At 39.6% G+C, this 19,867-nt stretch overlaps 3 protein-coding genes and 1 pseudogene across 3 annotated transcripts; 2 read left to right on the top strand and 2 right to left on the bottom strand.

Annotated features, from left to right (window-relative positions):
- Window positions 1-58: 58 nt before the first annotated feature.
- On the bottom strand, window positions 59-19,503 carry LOC103518365 (NADH dehydrogenase [ubiquinone] 1 alpha subcomplex subunit 2-like). The gene is made up of 3 exons (XM_008483429.3): window positions 19,443-19,503; window positions 1,111-1,277; window positions 59-448 (listed from the first exon to the last, which is right to left on the bottom strand). The coding sequence occupies exons 2-3, from the start codon at window positions 1,188-1,190 to the stop codon at window positions 259-261; spliced, it is 270 nt and encodes an 89-aa protein (XP_008481651.1). The 5' UTR covers window positions 1,191-1,277; window positions 19,443-19,503; the 3' UTR covers window positions 59-258.
- On the top strand, window positions 1,282-10,577 carry LOC103518368. Its single transcript, XM_026830189.1, has 6 exons — window positions 1,282-1,412; window positions 1,804-1,908; window positions 2,391-2,502; window positions 3,648-3,874; window positions 5,768-5,912; window positions 6,772-10,577. Exons 1-6 carry the CDS (start codon window positions 1,332-1,334, stop codon window positions 10,575-10,577), a joined length of 4,476 nt encoding a protein of 1,491 aa, XP_026685990.1. The 5' UTR covers window positions 1,282-1,331.
- On the top strand, window positions 16,219-17,456 carry LOC113471222 (annotated as a pseudogene).
- Window positions 18,047-19,466, bottom strand: LOC103518366 (NADH dehydrogenase [ubiquinone] 1 alpha subcomplex subunit 2-like). The gene is made up of 2 exons (XM_008483430.3): window positions 19,255-19,466; window positions 18,047-18,428 (listed from the first exon to the last, which is right to left on the bottom strand). Exons 1-2 carry the CDS (start codon window positions 19,332-19,334, stop codon window positions 18,239-18,241), a joined length of 270 nt encoding a protein of 89 aa, XP_008481652.1. The 5' UTR covers window positions 19,335-19,466; the 3' UTR covers window positions 18,047-18,238.
- Window positions 19,504-19,867: the final 364 nt, after the last annotated feature.

Below are 19,867 nucleotides of genomic sequence, written 5' to 3'. Positions count from 1 at the left end.
GTTTTCTTGATACAATTTATCCATTGCCTTTATTCTTCTTTCTCTTGCTTATGGTACATTTTTTTTTTTTTTTTTTTTTTTTTTAATAGCTCACACAGAATCTTGATTCTTGGTAACATTCTAAGTACTTTCCTCCAGAGGCCTCATTAGAATAAAAATCCAAGACAACCAATGGCTGGTATCCTGTGGGATGAATCATATAAAGTTCTACAACAAATAATTTACAAATAGCCTACATAACATAACATCCTTACAATCCTATTGTGATATTTTCTTGATTGTACTCAGAACATCATCCGATTTCAGTCCTTCGAGAGAGAAAGCTTTTTCCTGGCCATGTTCATACCTAGCCCACACCACTGGTGTCACTCCACTACATTCTCGGACAAGAATCGGAAATTTGGGATTGGCTTGTTTCAAGGGTACGTAATGTTGAGCCAGAAAGTCACTGAAAATGGAAAGAAATAAATATTAATAAAGGAAAAAAGGAAACATACTAAAATGCTTGCCTGCCACAAATATGGTTCCCCAATCATTACATGTAGATAAATTTTATGGACTTGGACTTGAACCAGCAACTTCCAGAAACAAGGTCCAATATGTTAACCACTTTGGTTGGCCTAATTTATTTGCAGGTTATGCTCAAGTGTTCATAAACTTGTACAGCAACAAGTCTACAACGATAAGAGTGGTGATTAACATTCAAACCCCCAAGTTTTTTCCTCTCCATTTTTTGAAGAGGAAATTTCTGGCCTGTTTTTCTTCTTAGACCACATTGATGTGGTGTCAACTTGGGCAATTCAGAAGCCACAACAATGAAAAGAAAGCTTCTTTTTGCATTTGACTTAACCCTATAATAACACTGGTTACTGCTCATTTGTCACAGTTTTCCATTGACATGACTTCTGAACAAGTAGGTACCACAACTTGGTCTACTGCAACTGCAAGCTCAGAAAGTTTGAACAAGATTTAAAAGGTAGTCAAGTTCCTCATGATTAGTGAGAAGTACTCCATGAAATCTGTAAAGGGTCTCAGATCTCTGCAATCCTGGACACAGTTCCAGTTTTCTTATCATCTTATCAGCATTTAAGATTATGGCCAAAAACTTACCGAACTCCAGAGCTAGATCCTCCTTTCTGACACAAGTGTATCCTCAACTCCTTTAGTTTGGAACCAAATCTAGCTGCCATAATAGTTCCTGTGAAATAACTTCAACAATAAATTACTCTGGAATCACAGGAAAAAAGGGATTACAGATTTTATAGGACGTCCTTGCATCAAGTGATCTAGACAGATACAATATAGGAATTGAGGATTTTCTGTTTGGAAGCATGAGTGAAGAACAGACGCGGATGCTGAAGGTCTATTCCAAGGTTTCCATTTGTATCGACCAGTGCCGAATCATGGAAGAGGTAATTATATTGGTATTAGTATATGTAAGTTGGGCCATCGGCTATAATAAACGCCCTATGTCACTGCGACCTGGTTAGATCTTTTGAGACTTACTAAAAGGTAATTATATTGGTATTGTAGCCGACCTTTGTAGCTCAAGAGCACTGTCTTTCAACCTGGAGGTGCTGGGTTCGAACCCCGGCCGGGACGGAAATTTTCTGCCTGAACTTTTCCGTTTTTGGTAATTTTGGTAATTTATTTATTGTTCCATAGTACAAATATTACTTAGAACTGTTCTTGGAGCTCTAGAAGCTAGAACTAGAACCAAGAATCTTGGATCATGTATTAGAATGTGGCCTAGATCGTTTTTTTTTTCTAATCCAATAATTTTATTTTCCCCCTCAATTTCAGGGTGCTGACCCCAGCTACCTGTACGTTTTATTCGTTCTAGAACAGTTGGAGCAAGGTCTGGAACTGCCCGTAGCCTGGCTGTTAACCTCTCGCAATAACCCTCAGGTAGGTTTTCCAACAAGTATAAGTATGTTTCAAAGTTTTGATTTATATTTTTTAAATCCGGTACTATGCCAGCCTAGTTAGCTTGGTTGGTAGGGCGTCTGCCTTGTAAGCGCTAGGCCGCGGGCTCGATTCCCGCACGGGATGGTTTTTATCTTGAAGAACAGATAATGTTCGTTCTCAGAACGGCTGGCTTTATCCTGGTCTTCCTTCTTTATTCGATTTTGGAATGATAAGACCTTGGTAGTTACAGTTCCCTCTATCAAACCTCTTAAAAAAAAACCGGTTGTATGGGGAAATTTTTATTGTTGTAGTGGCTTCAGTTTGACCGATTGGTAATGGCAGACTGAAGAAAAAAATCTCTTTTTTCATCAGCCATACACCAGGGTGATGGTGCTGGTCTCTAGCCATGTTCACTTGGCTTGTCTATTGCTACTATTATTGGTATTTATTATTTTTTCTAATTTATTCTTGATATCCCTCAGGTGTTGGGCCTCTTCTTTGATCTGATGAAACTGAGGCTGGGCGAGTTCGGGCCTCCCCGCAATGTTGTGACGGCACCCTGTACGTTTGATACCTGGATCAAAGTATTCCCTGGTAAGTTTCTCGCTTTCTTTTATCGCCCCACTCCCCTATAGCAATGAAACATCTGCTACATTGGACTCGGGTGGTCTGCTTTGGAAGGACCTCAGGTTTCAGCCAATAGAGGACAATCTTCGGAACCTAATGTCTCTGACAATAAGGAACTCCCTAAAGGCGATAAGGTGAGACTGCAAGTCAAGATGTTACCCATACAACCAGAAGTTATCGTAGATGAAAAATTGAAAACTTTAAAGTTAAATATCTCAGTTTGATGATTTTCATTTATTGCCCTTTTTGCACCCAGCTCCTCAATTTGGTCAATCAGATGTTTGGAATTGATGCTTGAGCACTTGCTGAGAGCCAGTCTTTTGTTCATAAATGTGGGTGTTCCGTGCAGGGACTTAGGTCCCATACAGGGACTTGGTCCCCGTTCAGGGTCTTAAGGTAGAAACACACTAGCATCACGTCACGTGAGCTCTGTGATGGTAGTGTGGCTGTCCTGAACAATATTACCTACTTTATGGGGAAACTTTGAACTACATCTTTCTGACTCCCTAATGAGGTCACGTGACGTGACGTGATGGTAGTGAGTTTCTACCTTTAAGTCCCTGTGCAGGGACTTAGCCCTTGTGTAGGGACTTAGCCCCCGAGCAGGGTCTTACCCCCCATGCAGGGTAAGCTGTACATTGAAGTTATCAAAGAAGAGCGACCACTGAAACTGAAATGGATCGCTGTACCCTTACAGCCAGAAGGTATCTCAGAAGAACTACCCCTAAAATTAATCGCTGTACCTACACAATCCGAAGGCATAGCAGAAGACCGACCCCCAAACTCGAACGCTATACCTATACAGTCTAAAGTTATCGCAGAAGACCGCCCTCTAAAATCGATCTCTGCTCCCATCGATAAAGAAGCGTCAGGGCCCCCAATCGGCTCCGCTAGGGTATCCAAAGAGTCCGCAAAAGTGACCGAGTCTCTACTAGTTTTTTTTTTTTTCGCCCGCGTACTCGGGTGTAATATGACGAACCCCCACCACCATTATAAAGAGTACCGGGTACCCATAACTAGATCGATGTGATGTGTACCATTACTACTATCACCCATATTTCATTACCTTGAGTCAAAATTCAGTATCCTGTATTCTATTGATTTTCTCCCAGGTAATACCCGGCTGCTCTACAGTCCTGCGTACGTTCGCTCGACAATCAGTACCGCCCTGTCCTCTCTCATCCCCTCTCATCCAGGCCTGGCCAAAGCTATCCAGGATGAAATCGACTCCGTTATGACAGCTAAGAGTGAGAAAACATACAATCTACACAGGTCGGCCCTGTTCACATTGCTGGAAAACAGACGGAGTTGTCAGTTTCGGGACTATTTCTGGCCAAAGGTAAAAATAAAGTCTCCTAAAAAAAAAGTTTGATAGAGGGAACTGTAACTGCTAACGTCTTATCGTCCCAAAATCGAAGAGCGAAGGAAAAATTATCCGTGCAGGATAAAGTTCGCCCCGGGCGGGAGTCGAACCCGCGGCCTAGCACTTACAAGGCAGACACGCTACCAACCAATAGGCTGGCACAAAAAGTCTCTGTACTCCCGCAGTCTAAACAAGGTAGTAGCCAGCCTAGTTAGCTTAGTTGGTAGCGCGTCTGCCTTGTAACCGCTAAGCCGCGGGTTCGATTCCCGCCCGGGGCGGATTTTATCCTGAACGGATAAGATTCGTTCTCGAAACGGCTGGCTTTCTTCTATCCTGTCTTCCTTCTCGATTTCGGACAATAAGACCTTAGCAGCCCTCTATCAAACCTATTGATAAAAAGATCCTTTTTCTTCAATTCTTTTCTACAGAATTCTAAACTATTCTATTCTTCTTCTTCTTCTTCTTCTTCTTCTTCTTCTTCTTCTTCTTCTTTTTATCAAAAATTCGAATTTCCCGCCAACTTTACACGCAAAAAGTCCGACGATGTCCTACGATGGCCCTGTTCATAACCACGGCCTCAAGTTCCTACGGATCAGGTGTTAATGTTGCTTCCCACGGTCACAACAGCCCAAAGCCTAGTCATTCACAATCCTATCTTCCATCTAGTTCAAATTCCAACAGCGTTTCTCAAACACATTCCTCTAGTAATCCCGATAGCGCTTCTCAAAATTCGATATCATCGCTCCCTACTTTTCCGCAAGGGAAAGCACCTCATACCACCACAACGTTCTTTCTCCTAGACGAGCTTAGAGACCGCGTAGCGCGCACTGAACCTCACACGACGCTGACTGCGTTGAACCGAACGCTGAGCAGTTGGATAAGCATGTTCGACGCAACCCACGAGAAGACACAATGCGACAGGGCGCGTCAGACGGAGCGTGAGAACATCGCGAGCAAGAACTTCAAAATACTGCCGCACGGGGAACTTCAAAATACTGCCGCACGGGTCGCTAGTCGATAAAACACCGTCCGTCCAAGCGGAAACCGGAGGCACGCTCCCGGACGCCGGGGTGGGGGTGACAATAACTTCAACCGCGAGGGAAAAGTGTACCAAAAATCGTCACATCTCAAATATCGGGCCTCTCAATCAGCTTTAGAGTGATCGCTTTGAGGCCAACTGGTTTTGGCTAAACAAAATTTTCCGAGTGAGATGCCCTTCGCACTCATAACCTTCGCTATTGATATAGCGTGAGGAAATTTGGGCTAGTCTACTCCCTGTTTATTGATTGATTGATTAACAAATCAACGGGTAAAACCCATGTATATTTTTTCTTTTTTTTTTTACAATATTATAGTCCCCTAGCTAGACGCTGATCAACTCTCTGTTTATAGTCCCTCAGCCAGACTGTTTAAACTAATCTGTTGCCAGCCTAGTTAGCTTAGTTGGTAGTGCGTCTGCCTTGTAAGCGCTAGGCCGCGGCTCGATTCCCGCCCGGGCGGATTTTATCCTGATGGGATAATGTTTGTTCTCGGAACGGCTGGCTTTCTCCTATCCTGTCTTCCTTCTCTCTTTGCCAGCCTAGTTAGCTTAGTTGGTAGTGCGTCTGCCTTGTAAGCGCTAGGCCGCGGGTTCGATTCCCGCCCGGGGCGGGGATAATGTTCGTTCTCGGAACGGCTGGCTTTCCTCCTATCCTGTCTTCCTTCTCTCTTCGATTTCGGGACGATAAGACTGTTCTCGGAGCGGCTGGCTTTCTCCTATCCTTCTTCCTTCTCTCTTCGATTTCGGGACGATAAGACCATAGCAGTTAAAGTTCCCTCTGTCAAACCTCTTAAAAAAAAACTAATCTGTTCTATTCTATGTTGATACAGTGGATGTCAGGCACTGATCTATGGACACGGGTAGGCCGACGTAAGGCAGGAGTGTGCGCAGAGTACAAAGGTATCGAGGGTGTGTTCAGACGACAGCCAGGCCTGACTACTTGGAATAAAGGATGGAACCATAGTAAGATCATAGTTGGAGCTTGTATTACAGGAGAAATTTTAGCATATCGAGATCACGCTTAATTTATTTTATAAGTTGGCGATCTTGGTGTTTAGGTATTTCAAACACAACGTAAGTTGTGTAATGTGACATATTATGACTTTAGTGGACGGTTTGGACTAAAATGTGACAAATGCCTATTTTTTTTTATTTATTTATTTATTTATTATTATTATTATTATTTTTTTTTTCGAAAGATACTTTTTTATATTAATTTATTGATTCATTCTCATAGGTACAATTAAGGATACATAGAAAAACAAAAATTTTGGATGACACATAGGTACCCATAAGTTTTCATTGTTCACATCAAACAATGAAAAATTAAAGGTACCTAAAAAAAATTATTCTAAGTTTCCATTTGTTGATAATAGAACACATCGAACAGAACATGAAAGTTACATATAATTATGTAAATGGTAAACCCATGCTTGGAGGGTAGCGCGTCTGCCTTGTAAGCGCTAAGCCGCATGTTCGATTTCTGCCCGTGGCGGATTTTATCCTGAACGGATAAGGTTCGCTCTCGAAATGTCTGGCTTTCTCCTATCCTGTCTTTCTTCTCTCTTCGATTTCGGAAGACCTTAGCAATTACAGTTCCCTCTATCAAACCTCAAAAAAAAAAAAATAATAAAATAAAAACCTTTCTCTGTTGTTTCGTTATAGGCATGATGTTCCAATACACCCGGGATCTGTTTACACCACGAATCCAACGTATACGTGCCAAGCTTACCCTACAGTCACATACACATAGTAACCTGTTCCAAGTTACCAACCTGTCCCAAATTACCAACGAATAATAAAATAAAAACCTTTCTCTGTTGTTTCGTTATAGGCATGATGTTCCAATACACCCGGGATCTGTTTACACCACGAATCCAACATATACGTGCCAAGCTTACCCTACAGTCACATACACATAGTAACCCGTTCCAAGTTACCAACCTGTCCCAAATTACCAACCCGTCCCGAGTTACCCCACAGTCACACTCCAACTCGTTCCAAGTTACCAACCCGTCTAAAATCACCCCACACGCAACATTACCCCAAGGGAATCTCACTGAGACCCAAGAGTCGACGGAAAACCCCGAATCCCGTTCGCGCATTTCCGGAACCCCTTCAGAAACTCCCGAATTTATATCAGGGCCCGAAGCCCGTTCGCGTATTTCCGGAACTTGTTCGGGAGTTTCCGGAACTCCATCTAGTGTCTCCGGAACCGCGAACATTTCCGTAACCACCTCGGGTGTTTCCGGAACTCCCGAGGTCTTCATCGTCGCCCTCAAAGGCGAAAGCAATACCGATCCGCCCCGGCGGCTTCACATTAGGAAATATCCGCCTTGTGCCGCCCCTTGCGACCTGCAGTGCGGCTCTTGTGGCGGCTGTCTACACTGTTATCTGTGTAACTGTGAGGGGAAAGAGTTGGTGTGCCGGCATATAGTGTGTTTGCATATGCTGGATCATAGGGATCGAGATTCGAATGCAAATCGGGACCGGGATTCAGATGAAAATCGGGACCGGGATTCTAATGCAAATCGGGACCGGGATTTGGATGCAAATCGGGACCGGGATTCGAATGCAAATCGGGACCGGGATTTGGATGCAAATCGGGACCGGGATTTGGATGCAAATCAAGACCCGGCTTTGGTTGCAAATCGGGACCGGGATTTGGATGTAAATCGGGACCGGGATTTGGATGCAATTCGGGACCGGGATTTGGATCCAAATCGGAATCTCAAGACGAGTGAGTCCGGGACGGATTTGAATCGGAACGCAACAACTTTAAATTGGGACGCAGTGGCAACTTTAAAACGGGACGCAAAAACAGGTTTAAATCGGGACGTAAAGACAGGTTTAAATTGGGACATAACGGAAACTTTAAATCGGGACGCTAAGAAAACTTCAAGTCTGGAGTCGAAGAAAAATTTAAACTCAAAGAGGACTTTAAATCGGGACTCAAATACAGCTTCAAATCAAAACTCAAAAACGGTTTCAAATGGAGACCGGATTTCAGATTTTCAATCCAGCGGTGAACAACCTTTGCAATCGCTGGATGAGAATTCGGATACAAACACTCAACAAGCTTCACACTCGGATTCAGTGGATCAATCGTTCGATAAAACACCAAAAGGAAAAATACTATCCGGTACCAGGAAAAAGTTGTCGGTTCAATCCTTTGATGAGATGACGAATAAAAACGTAAAATGCGGTGACAGGAAAAAGTTGTCGGTTCAATCGCTGGATAAAACGAATAAAAACTCAGATAGCGGTGGCAAAAGGCTGCCGTTCAAGGAATTTCTCCGCATGAAAATGAACGGTTTGCACATCGATCTCAGGCCTAGACGATCGTCCAAATCTCGCAGATTCAGGGATAATCGTTCCAACGGGAGACGAGCTATCGCTTCCCTGCGGTCTCGTAACGATATCAGGTCCATCTGGGGCAGACGGCCGATCGTGCTGTATGAACCTCGTAACGCTAGGATTAAAATTAATCTCGGAGAGGCGCGGTCTGAGAGGGACTTGCCCTCAGGTAGTGCCCGGGGTGGTGAAAGGGCTAACACATCTTCGGAACCCAATGTGTCTGACAATAAGAGCCAATCTTCAGAAATGCCCCAGGTTTCAGCCAATAAGGGACAATCTTCAGAAATACCCCAGGATTCAGCCAATAGCCAAAAATCTTTGGAAGGACCTCAGGTTTCAGCCAATAGAGGACAATCTTCGGAACCTAATGTCTCTGACAATAAGGAACTCCCTAAAGGCGATAAAGTGAGACTGCAAGTCAAGATGTTACCCATACAGCCAGAAGTTATCAAAGAAGAGCGACCACTGAAACTGAAATGGATCGCTGTACCCTTACAGCCAGAAGGTATCTCAGAAGAACTACCCCTAAAATTAATCGCTGTACCTACACAATCCGAAGGCATAGCAGAAGACCGACCCCCAAACTCGAACGCTATACCTATACAGTCTAAAGTTATCGCAGAAGACCGCCCTCTAAAATCGATCTCTGCTCCCATCGATAAAGAAGCGTCAGGGCCCCCAATCAGCTCCGCTAGGGTATCCAAAGAGTCCGCAAAAGTGACCGAGTCTCTACTAGAATTGGTTGGCTCAATGGGCGGAATTTTCCTCAAGTCCAAACTGATGAAACCTTCAGCCCTCAACGTGTCAAAAGTTGGTGCTTCAAGTTCCTACGGATCAGGTGTTAATGCTGCTTCCCACGGTCACAACAGCCCAAAGCCTAGTCATTCACAATCCTATCTTCCATCTAGTTCAAATTCCAACAGCGTTTCTCAAACACATTCCTACGTTCCATCTAGTAATCCCGATAGAGCTTCTCAAAATTCGATATCATCGCTCCCTACTTTTCCGCAATTGGTTGGCTCAATGGGCGGAATTTTCCTCAAGTCCAAACTGATGAAACCTTCAGCCCTCAACGTGTCAAAAGTTGGTGCTTCAAGTTCCTACGGATCAGGTGTTAATGCTGCTTCCCACGGTCACAACAGCCCAAAGCCTAGTCATTCACAATCCTATCTTCCATCTAGTTCAAATTCCAACAGCGTTTCTCAAACACATTCCTACGTTCCATCTAGTAATCCCGATAGAGCTTCTCAAAATTCGATATCATCGCTCCCTACTTTTCCGCAATTGGTTGGCTCAATGGGCGGAATTTTCCTCAAGTCCAAACTGATGAAACCTTCAGCCCTCAACGTGTCAAAAGTTGGTGCTTCAAGTTCCTACGGATCAGGTGTTAATGCTGCTTCCCACGGTCACAACAGCCCAAAGCCTAGTCATTCACAATCCTATCTTCCATCTAGTTCAAATTCCAACAGCGTTTCTCAAACACATTCCTACGTTCCATCTAGTAATCCCGATAGAGCTTCTCAAAATTCGATATCATCGCTCCCTACTTTTCCGCAATTGGTTGGCTCAATGGGCGGAATTTTCCTCAAGTCCAAACTGATGAAACCTTCAGCCCTCAACGTGTCAAAAGTTGGTGCTTCAAGTTCCTACGGATCAGGTGTTAATGCTGCTTCCCACGGTCACAACAGCCCAAAGCCTAGTCATTCACAATCCTATCTTCCATCTAGTTCAAATTCCAACAGCGTTTCTCAAACACATTCCTACGTTCCATCTAGTAATCCCGATAGAGCTTCTCAAAATTCGATATCATCGCTCCCTACTTTTCCGCAATTGGTTGGCTCAATGGGCGGAATTTTCCTCAAGTCCAAACTGATGAAACCTTCAGCCCTCAACGTGTCAAAAGTTGGTGCTTCAAGTTCCTACGGATCAGGTGTTAATGCTGCTTCCCACGGTCACAACAGCCCAAAGCCTAGTCATTCACAATCCTATCTTCCATCTAGTTCAAATTCCAACAGCGTTTCTCAAACACATTCCTACGTTCCATCTAGTAATCCCGATAGAGCTTCTCAAAATTCGATATCATCGCTCCCTACTTTTCCGCAATTGGTTGGCTCAATGGGCGGAATTTTCCTCAAGTCCAAACTGATGAAACCTTCAGCCCTCAACGTGTCAAAAGTTGGTGCTTCAAGTTCCTACGGATCAGGTGTTAATGCTGCTTCCCACGGTCACAACAGCCCAAAGCCTAGTCATTCACAATCCTATCTTCCAACACAGGTACCATAAAAAAAAAAAAAAAAAATGTAATAAAGTAAATACTAAATACCCAGGCTAGTTAGCTTGGTTGGTAGTGCATCTGTCTTGTAACCGCTAAGCCGCGGGTTCGATTCCCGCCCGGGGCGGATTTTATCCTGAACGGCTATTGTTCGTTCTCGGAACAGCTGGCTTTCTCCTATCCTATCTTCCTTCTCTCTTTGCTTTCGGGACGATAAGACTTTAGCAGTTGCAGTTCCCTCTATCAAACCTCTTAAAAAAATGCTAATAAAACTGTTTAGGTATTTATTTTAATAATTTTCTGATTTTATTCAAATGTACAAGTTAAATACAAAGTTAACTAAATATTTTATGTTGTTGACCGACCTTCAGGCTTTCTCTTTTCGTGTGGTTGCTTTTTTTATTTATTTAGGCGCAAATGTGGACGTTCGTAGAACCTTAACCCATCCTTACGGGCTGTTGGCCCCTACACCTACGCCATAGAGCTTCTCAAAATTCGATATCATCGCTCCCTACTTTTCCGCAATTGGTTGGCTCAATGGGCGGAATTTTCCTCAAGTCCAAACTGGCGAAACCTCCAGCCCTCAACGTGTCAAAAGTTGGTTGACATCGGGAGAAAATCATGAAATAGTTAACAGGTTATTCAATTTAAATAGTAACATAAATATAAAGAGGGAGTTGAAAATTATACAGTAAAATAGTTAATATTACACAGAATTGATTAGAAGATTGATAGAACAAGCCCATGTGTCAAAAGAGTATGACAGAAAATGCACGAGTCGAAAATGGATGTAAAAACAAACATACGGACAAACAGGTAAATGGATGTAGAAACAAACATACGGACAAACAGGTAGACCTACAAACGAACAAACATGCAGCTTTAAAAAGTACTTAGGTTACATATTATATACAGTGAATCAGTATGTGGCTAGCGTCTGTAATGAAAATTTTAAAAGACTAAAAGTTGTAGAAGTGGTACAAAAATCAAGTAAGAAAATATTGATAGTTTAAATAATGTGTTCTAAATTCTGCTGAAATGCACTTCTGGTCAATAACATCAGCTAAAAAATTAACTATGGGTTATTTGGTATGAATATTATCTACCTATCTTTTGTTGTCTTCTTAAATTGATTTTCTCTCTTTAAAAATTGACTTTCTCAGAGATTTATTAAAAGACTAATATGACTAGGTAACTAGGTATTTAACTTTAAAAATAATTTGTTTTCGTTTAATATTTCGTCTGTTCAAAAATAAAAATGTTATATTTTATTTATATTTTTATAAGAGTTTGTTGTATTTAGCAGTCTTCAGATTCTTAGTTTTCAGTCTTATTATGAACAGAAAAAAATCAATTTCCTGTTTATATTTTATTTTTATTCATTTCCTATCAATGATTTCAATATTGTAACATCTCTTTTCAAACGCACCAGTCAATGAATCATTCAAAATTTAGCCTAGGACTATCTGAGCAATAATTTATTCTGGTGATATTGCTCTTATCTGTAGTTGATGACATAACCCATCATACTGATAAATATCAATAGAGATGACGAAGACAACATTCCTGATGCTAAGTTTCATAAATGTCAGAATGAAGTCAGAAATATGTTTGTATGAGTCGGGTTATATAGGTAAAGACATAATTTCTCCTAAGGACATACCTATGAAAGGGTACCAGGGTCCTATTTCCACGAACGACTCTGGACTCCCACTGTTAATTTTATACTTCACACGCGCATAAAAAACGCCGTGCCGTTTATCATAAGGAGTGGGAACTTTGAAGTCGTTTTTGGAACAACCCATTGTGCTGCAGAAATTGGCTAACAAAAAAAAAAAAAAACAATAATCCCAATATTTTCAATACAAAATAAAATAATATTTTAAATAAACCTTTATTTAAAAAATAATTCAATAATAAAATGAGACATTAAAAAGAAAATAAAAATAGAAGACAGGATAAAATATAGATCAACATAAAAATATTTAAAATTACATTTAGGATGGAAATGGACAAAAATGTTAACTGAAAATAGTAATATTAAAAAAATATTATATAATATATGGAAATATTATATTAATATGTATATTTATAATTTATTGGACAGCTTTGGAATTTTAATACTTTTGTTCATTTCGGTTGGAATTGGAACTGTACACAACGATAATTGATATTAAATTATTTATTTTGAAAAATATTCAATCACATGGCGGACTATATTATAGGGAGATTAAATAATTATTTATATTCTTGTTACAATAATGGATATATAGGGGTTTGGTAAGAAATGGAGGAATAAGCAGCAGCAAAGGTCATTTTGGGACAATGTAGGAGGAGAAAAAACAGAGCAAAGAAAGAACAAATTCCTGAAGAATTAGTATTTCAAATTGGTGGATTATGGAAACCAGCCTTGATATAAGCGTGTGATCTCTAAACTCAAGAGCTTTCCAACAACTTAGCCACCAACCTTGATTTCGTACACTCAATATTATGTAAGGAATGTACAAGACATAATTGCCAATTGGAATATTGACGTTAACTTACAAGTAGAAATGAAATGGATTAGGAAAAGTAGAAAATCTTAAAATTAAATAACAACAACTAGATATTTTATTACAAATCTATTTTGTTTACATTGTTTTTCGGAACACAAACGACTAGGCTAAAAGCACAACAGTTGACTCTATTTTAGATAATTTACATTTGAAGGAGATTTGAAAAGTTCAAGACGGAATCACCCATTAGTTTAGTTGAAAAACATTAAAGTGAGGAAAATATCAACAAAAACTGTTTTAGATAATTTACATTTGAAGGAGATTTGAAAAGTTCAAGACGGAATCACCCATTAGTTTAATTGAAAAACATTAAAGTCAGGAAAATACCAACAAAAACTCATCTAGTTTCTAGTTTTATTTAGATAATTTACATTTGAAGGAGATTTGAAAAGTTCAAGACGGAATCACCCATTAGTTTAATTGAAAAACATTAAAGTCAGGAAAACATCAACGAAAACTCATCTAGTTTCTAGTTTTTATTTAAATATAGTTTACGACCTAACAAAATGCCACTACATTGGCCCCCAGAAGAGAAAACTGCAAAAGAACTGACCCTCAAATGGGGAAACTGTAGAAGAACTTCAGTAAAGGTTTAAGGAGCTATGGGAAGAGGACAACTGTTGTGCTTTTCTAAATTGTGACTGAAAATATAAAACCACCGAGTGTATTACAACACATAGGAAACAACCACTGTATAAACTATTGTTTAGTGAAGCAATAACGAGCCTACAAGGCGGGACTAGATTTACACTTTCAAGAAACAAATAAATCATTTATTTCAAAGAAATTAGTTAGGGTTTCACAGAAGCATTTTTGCGAAGTACACTTTCAAGAAACAAATAAATCATTTATTTCAAAGAAATTAGTTAGGGTTTCACAGAAGCATTTTTGCGAAATACACTTTCAAGAAACAAATAAATCATTTATTTCAAAGAAATTAGTTAGGGTTTCACAGAAGCATTTTTGCGAAATGGGTCTATCTTGGGATGGGAATTAGACATCGGGAGAAAATCATGAAATAGTTAACAGGTTATTCAATTTAAATAGTAACATAAATATAAAGAGGGAGTTGAAAATTATACAATAAAATAGTTAATATTACACAGAATTGATAAGAAGATTGATAGAACAAGCCCATGTGTCAAAAGAGTATGACAGAAAATGCACGAGTCGAAAATGGATGTACTTCTACATCCATTAGTGAAGTTAAACAAACAAACATACAGACAAAAAGATTGATAGAACAAGCCCATGTGTCAAAAGAGTATGACAGAAAATGCACGAGTCGAAAATGGATGTAAAAACAAACATACGGACAACCAGGTAAATGGATGTAGAAACAAACATACGGACAAACAGGTAGACATACAAACGAACAAACATGCAGCTTTAAAAAGTACTTAGGTTACATATTATATACAGTGAATCAATATGTGGCTAGGTAGGTACAACAATATTTCACATAGGTAATTATAAAATGGGTATTTTGTTACAACGGGAAGGAATATTTTTTGGACAAAAATCAACTAGACTAAAATAAAAAGACCGTTTTTGACTAGAAATGTGCAAAGAGTGATTGAGTTACAAAAAAAAGAACTCATTGCCTGTAAATGAGTAACATAATAACTCCCTGTAGTATAAAGTTTGTAGTAAGTTTCAGTGAGTGAGTTTTGGGATCTGACTCATTGAGTTCTTTTGTATAGCTCTCTCTTTACACATTTCTATTGGTCATATGTATTAAAAATATTAACACTTGGGGGTGCCATGTGAATCATAAATAATCCACCTCGCCGGGAATCGAACCCGGCTATCCTGACTCAGTAAGATACTCACGGAGCTGAAGTTGCTTCCTACTACTCCAGTTAGGAACTGCTTCATTTACTTTTCACTTCTTGATTCAGAGTTACGCTATGACTAGGAAAGAAGGATGGATCCATCTGGTTTTGTACATTCGAGTTGGAAGACAGTGGATATTTTGACGAACCGGTTTACATCTGCACAGGCGAGATATACAATACTTCAGGTAAGAGCTGATAGATTATTGATTTTTATTCCCTGTAGTATAAAGTTTGTAGTAAGTTTCAGTGAGTGAGTTTTGGGATCTGACTCATTGAGTTCTTTTGTATAGCTCTCTCTTTACAGTTTACACATTTCTATTGGTCATATGTATTAAAAATATTAACACTTGGGGGTGCCACCATGATGCCGTTTATTTCATTCCTTAATTCCCAGCCGTTTCTGAGATATAAGCGTGGTTCGCAAATCACGAACCACCCTGTATTGTTTGAACCTAATCTAACAAATGGCCTCCAGCTGAATTATCTATCCATTTCTTGTTCCTGCTGGGATCAGAATGGATGGAATTGCTGGAACGGGTTGAATCCTTCGGGATGTCTTCCTGATTCTGGATCCAGGGGATCCTCGCCCTGGTCGTACTTTCTTCTTTTCTCTGTGAAACGAACGAGAGAAGAGATATTGATATAAAGCAGATTGATATAGAGCAGTTTGTTCAATACATTATTCAATAGATCAGTTGCGCTTACTTAGGTGATGTTACAATGTCATAGAGCAGGAAAAATGAGGACCAACGGAATTTTTCTTTTTCTTCTACGACTTAGAAATTTCGAGATAAATCGATTTCAAAAATACCGGTAAATCGTGAAGTTTGACGTCACGGCATACGCTCCCGTAGGCGATGACGTCATAATGCATGACTCTCGCTTCGTTTGTAGGGAGTATTCTGTCTCTTCTCGCCCATCTGACGAGGGACATGCTACGACACAGACCCGTTAAATCTAGTGATGCACGACGAGAAGATTCATTTTTCGTCTTTGAAATTTACGCGATGAATGGATTTTGTCTTGTCTCGTGGAAAATCACATACTTAAAAAAACAGAAGCCATTGAAAACGGGAAAAAAAGACATACCGCACGGTCACAACAGCCCAAAGCCTAGTCATTCACAATCCTATCTTCCATCTAGTTCAAATTCCAACAGCGTTTCTCAAACACATTCCTACGTTCCATCTAGTAATCCCGATAGAGCTTCTCAAAATTCGATATCATCGCTCCCTACTTTTCCGCAATTGGTTGGCTCAATGGGCGGAATTTTCCTCAAGTCCAAACTGATGAAACCTTCAGCCCTCAACGTGTCAAAAGTTGGTGCTTCAAGTTCCTACGGATCAGGTGTTAATGCGGAAGCAATGTCCATGAACTTCTTCTCAGCCTTCTTCTTCTCTGCCCCTGAGTATCCGTCAGGATGCCACTTCTGCGCTAGCTTCCTGCATATCAATTAAACAGAAATATCGTTAGAAATCGGTCCTAAAAGAACTCTGGCCTTTGTATGAAGTCTAGGGCTCTTCTAGATAACTAAAGGGAAAGTCACAAAAGATGTAACCAGGTCGCAGTGACATAGGGCGATGACCCTGCTTATACCAATACCAATCTCTTCTCACATCTGATGGAAGGCATACTATGGGATGGGCATGCTACGACACAGACCACAAGCGTCCAATGTAGCAGTTGTTTCATCGCTACGAAATAAAAACGGCGGTGAAACACCCATCTTTTTAAAAAACCAAAAAAACCAATCGTCAGACTAGAGAAGAAAAGCCTGTGATTCAAATCAGGGACTTAAAAAGCTATCATCGGGTGTTGGTAATAAGTAATGCAACTGTTCAGGGTTTCTTTTTTTTTTTTTTTTTTCATGTCAGCTACACAAACTGGTTGGGTTTTCACTCCTGTCAGTATCCTCTTCTAAGCCAATAACATACCTATGTACATATGTACTGAGCCAATTTATCCACATAATAATTCCTGGTTCGTTTATCTTCTTTTTCAGCTAAGATGCGAGGTGTAACATCAGAGGCAATGGTGATGTGTGCATCCACCCCTGATAAAGTGGAAATCCTTGCCCCTCCCTCTGCTGCCAAGCCTGGTGATCTGATTCAAGTAGAAGGTATAGTAATTCTAAAGTTCAAGGCTTTTTATAGTACTAAATGGGTAATTTCTAAATTTCTTCTTTTTAGTACTAGACTGGGGTAAAAAAGTTTTTTTTCCTCTTCTTCTTGGCGAACATGTCCTAGTATGGCCACATCTTTAATTTATTTGGACAGTATAAAAATAAACAACATTTTGTATAAATCTCATGTTTCCAGGCTACACTAGAAATCCCGACCCAGTCTTGAACCCTAAGAAGAAAATATTCGAAACTGTAGCTCCTGATTTGAAAACCAATGACAGTAACCAGGCCACGTATAAGGGCAAAGTGTGGACTGTGGAGAATGTTGAAGGCTTTGTTACGAGTCAAAGTTTAGCCAATGTGAACATTAAATAGACACTTTTGCTGTTGAGTTGAATGTATTTTCAATTAATAACACTTTGAGTGTTAATTCAATATTTTACTATTATTTTTAGGGGTTAATCCCTGTATAAATGCTAACTTAGCATTCAAAAATATGCAAAGGTTTTTAGTGTTGGGGGTTTTACCCCCCCCCCCCCCCCCCCCCCCGCGAACACAGTCCACACTCCTATTCAAATTAACTCACCCAAACTGAGAGGCGCTGAGGAAAGCTAAGCCAGATTGCTCACCCCTAAAGATAAAATAAAATATGTACACACCACCACAAGCTTACAAATTTCCCAAGAATAAATTTCAGTTTTTTTTCCTTCAAAAATCATGTTGTGTTAATTTTATCTATATTTTATGTTTAATATTAAATATTTTTACAATAAATAAAATTAATATAGGACTTTTTTCTATTTCATTATTGTTCCTGTGTATTTTTCTTCATTCTTTTTAAACTGTTCTGAAAATCTTAAAAAGTGTGGGTACCCTTACCACTGAAGATGAAATAAAGAATTGTCGTTTTCTCGATACAATTTATCCATTGGCTTTATTCTTCTTTCTCTTTTGCTTATGGTACATTTTTTTTTATATATATATATAGCTCACACGGAATCTTGATTTTTGGTAACATTCTAGGTACTTTCCTCCAGAGGCCTCATTAGAATAAAAATCCAAGACAACCAATGGTTGGTATCCTGTGGGATGAATCATATAAAGTTCTACAACAAATAATTTACAAATAACCTACATAACATAACACCCTTACAATCCTATTGTGATATTTTCTTGATTGTACTCAGAACATCATCCGATTTCAGTCCTTCCAGAGAGAAAGCTTTTTCCTGGCCATGTTCATACCTAGCCCACACCACTGGTGTCACTCCACTACATTCTCGGACAAGAATGGGGAATTTGGGGTTGGCTTGTTTCAAGGGTACGTAATGTTGAGCCAGAAAGTCACTGAAAATGGAAAGAAATAAATATTAATAAAGGAAAAAAGGAAGCATACTAAAATGCTTGCCTGCCACAAATATGGTTCCCCAATCATTACATCTAGATAAATTTTATGGACTTGGACTTGAACCAGCAACTTCCAGAAACAAGGTCCAATATGTTAACCACTTCGGTTGGCCTAATTTATTTGCAGGTTATGCTCAAGTGTTCATAAACTTGTACAGCAACAAGTCTACAACGATAAGAGTGGTGATTAACATTCAAACCCCAAGTTTTTTCCTCTCCATTTTTTGAAGAGGGAATTTCCGGCCTGTTTTTCTTCTTAGACCACATTGACGTGGTGTCAACTTGGGCAATTCAGAAGCCACGCTCTCCATTTTTTGAAGAGGGAATTTCCGGCCTGTTTTTCTTCTTAGACCACATTGACGTGGTGTCAACTTGGGCAATTCAGAAGCCATAACAATGAAAAGAAAGCTTCTTTTTGCATTTGACTTAAACCTATAATAACACTGGTTACTGCTCATTTGTCACAGTTTTCTATTGACATGACTTCTGAACAAGTTTCTTTTTGCATTTGACTTAACCCTATAATAACACTGGTTACTGCTCATTTGTCACAGTTTTCCATTGACATGACTTCTGAACAAGTACCACAACTGCAAGTCCAGAGAGTTTGAACAAGATTTAAAAGGTAGTCAAGTTCCTCATGACTAGTGAGAAGTACTCCATGAAATCTGTAAAGGGTCTCAGATCTCTGCAATCCTGGACACACTGACACAGTTCCAGTTTTCTTATCATCTTATCAGCATTAAGATTATGGCCAAAAACTTACCGAACTCCAGAGCTAGATCCTCCTTTCTGACACAAGTGTATCCTCAACTCCTTTAGCTTGGAACCAAATCTAGTTGCCATAATAGTTCCTGTGAAATAACTTCACCAATAAATTACTCTGGAATCACAGGAAAACAGGGATTACCATGGAGGTATTACAGATTTTATAGGACGTCCTTGCACTTTTTGCTTTTTGCCTTGATTGATTTCTAGATTTTTTGAAAATTTTAAAATTTGGAGGGTAATGGAAAGGATTGATAACTCACGGATATTAGAATGCAGTGGACATTCGGATTGCGTCTTGTAAAAAAAAAGTGAGGCCGAATTTTTCAGTGGCGGATAAATTTGCTGAGATTTTTTTTCGAACAATAATATTACTCAACCAAAAAAAAAAAAAAAAAAAAAAAAAAAAAAAAATGAAAGGACTCACAAGTCACATTCTAAAATACAATAAACAGCCTCACCAACATCACTCGCGCTGGTTATGTCATATCGCCTCGATATTGATCAAAAAAAAGAAAATAGTGCATTTTTTTTTTTTATTTATAGAGTAATGCCATAAAGGAGACAAGTAAAAATAACATTCAATCCAGACACACAAAAATAATAGTAAG

Source organism: Diaphorina citri, unplaced genomic scaffold (genome assembly GCF_000475195.1).
Source record: "Diaphorina citri unplaced genomic scaffold, Diaci psyllid genome assembly version 1.1 scaffold2168, whole genome shotgun sequence".
In the NCBI taxonomy this organism is placed as follows: Eukaryota; Metazoa; Arthropoda; class Insecta; order Hemiptera; family Psyllidae; genus Diaphorina; species Diaphorina citri.
The sequence above is the reverse complement of the archived record's forward strand: the minus strand, read 5'-3'. Positions and strand labels throughout refer to the sequence as shown.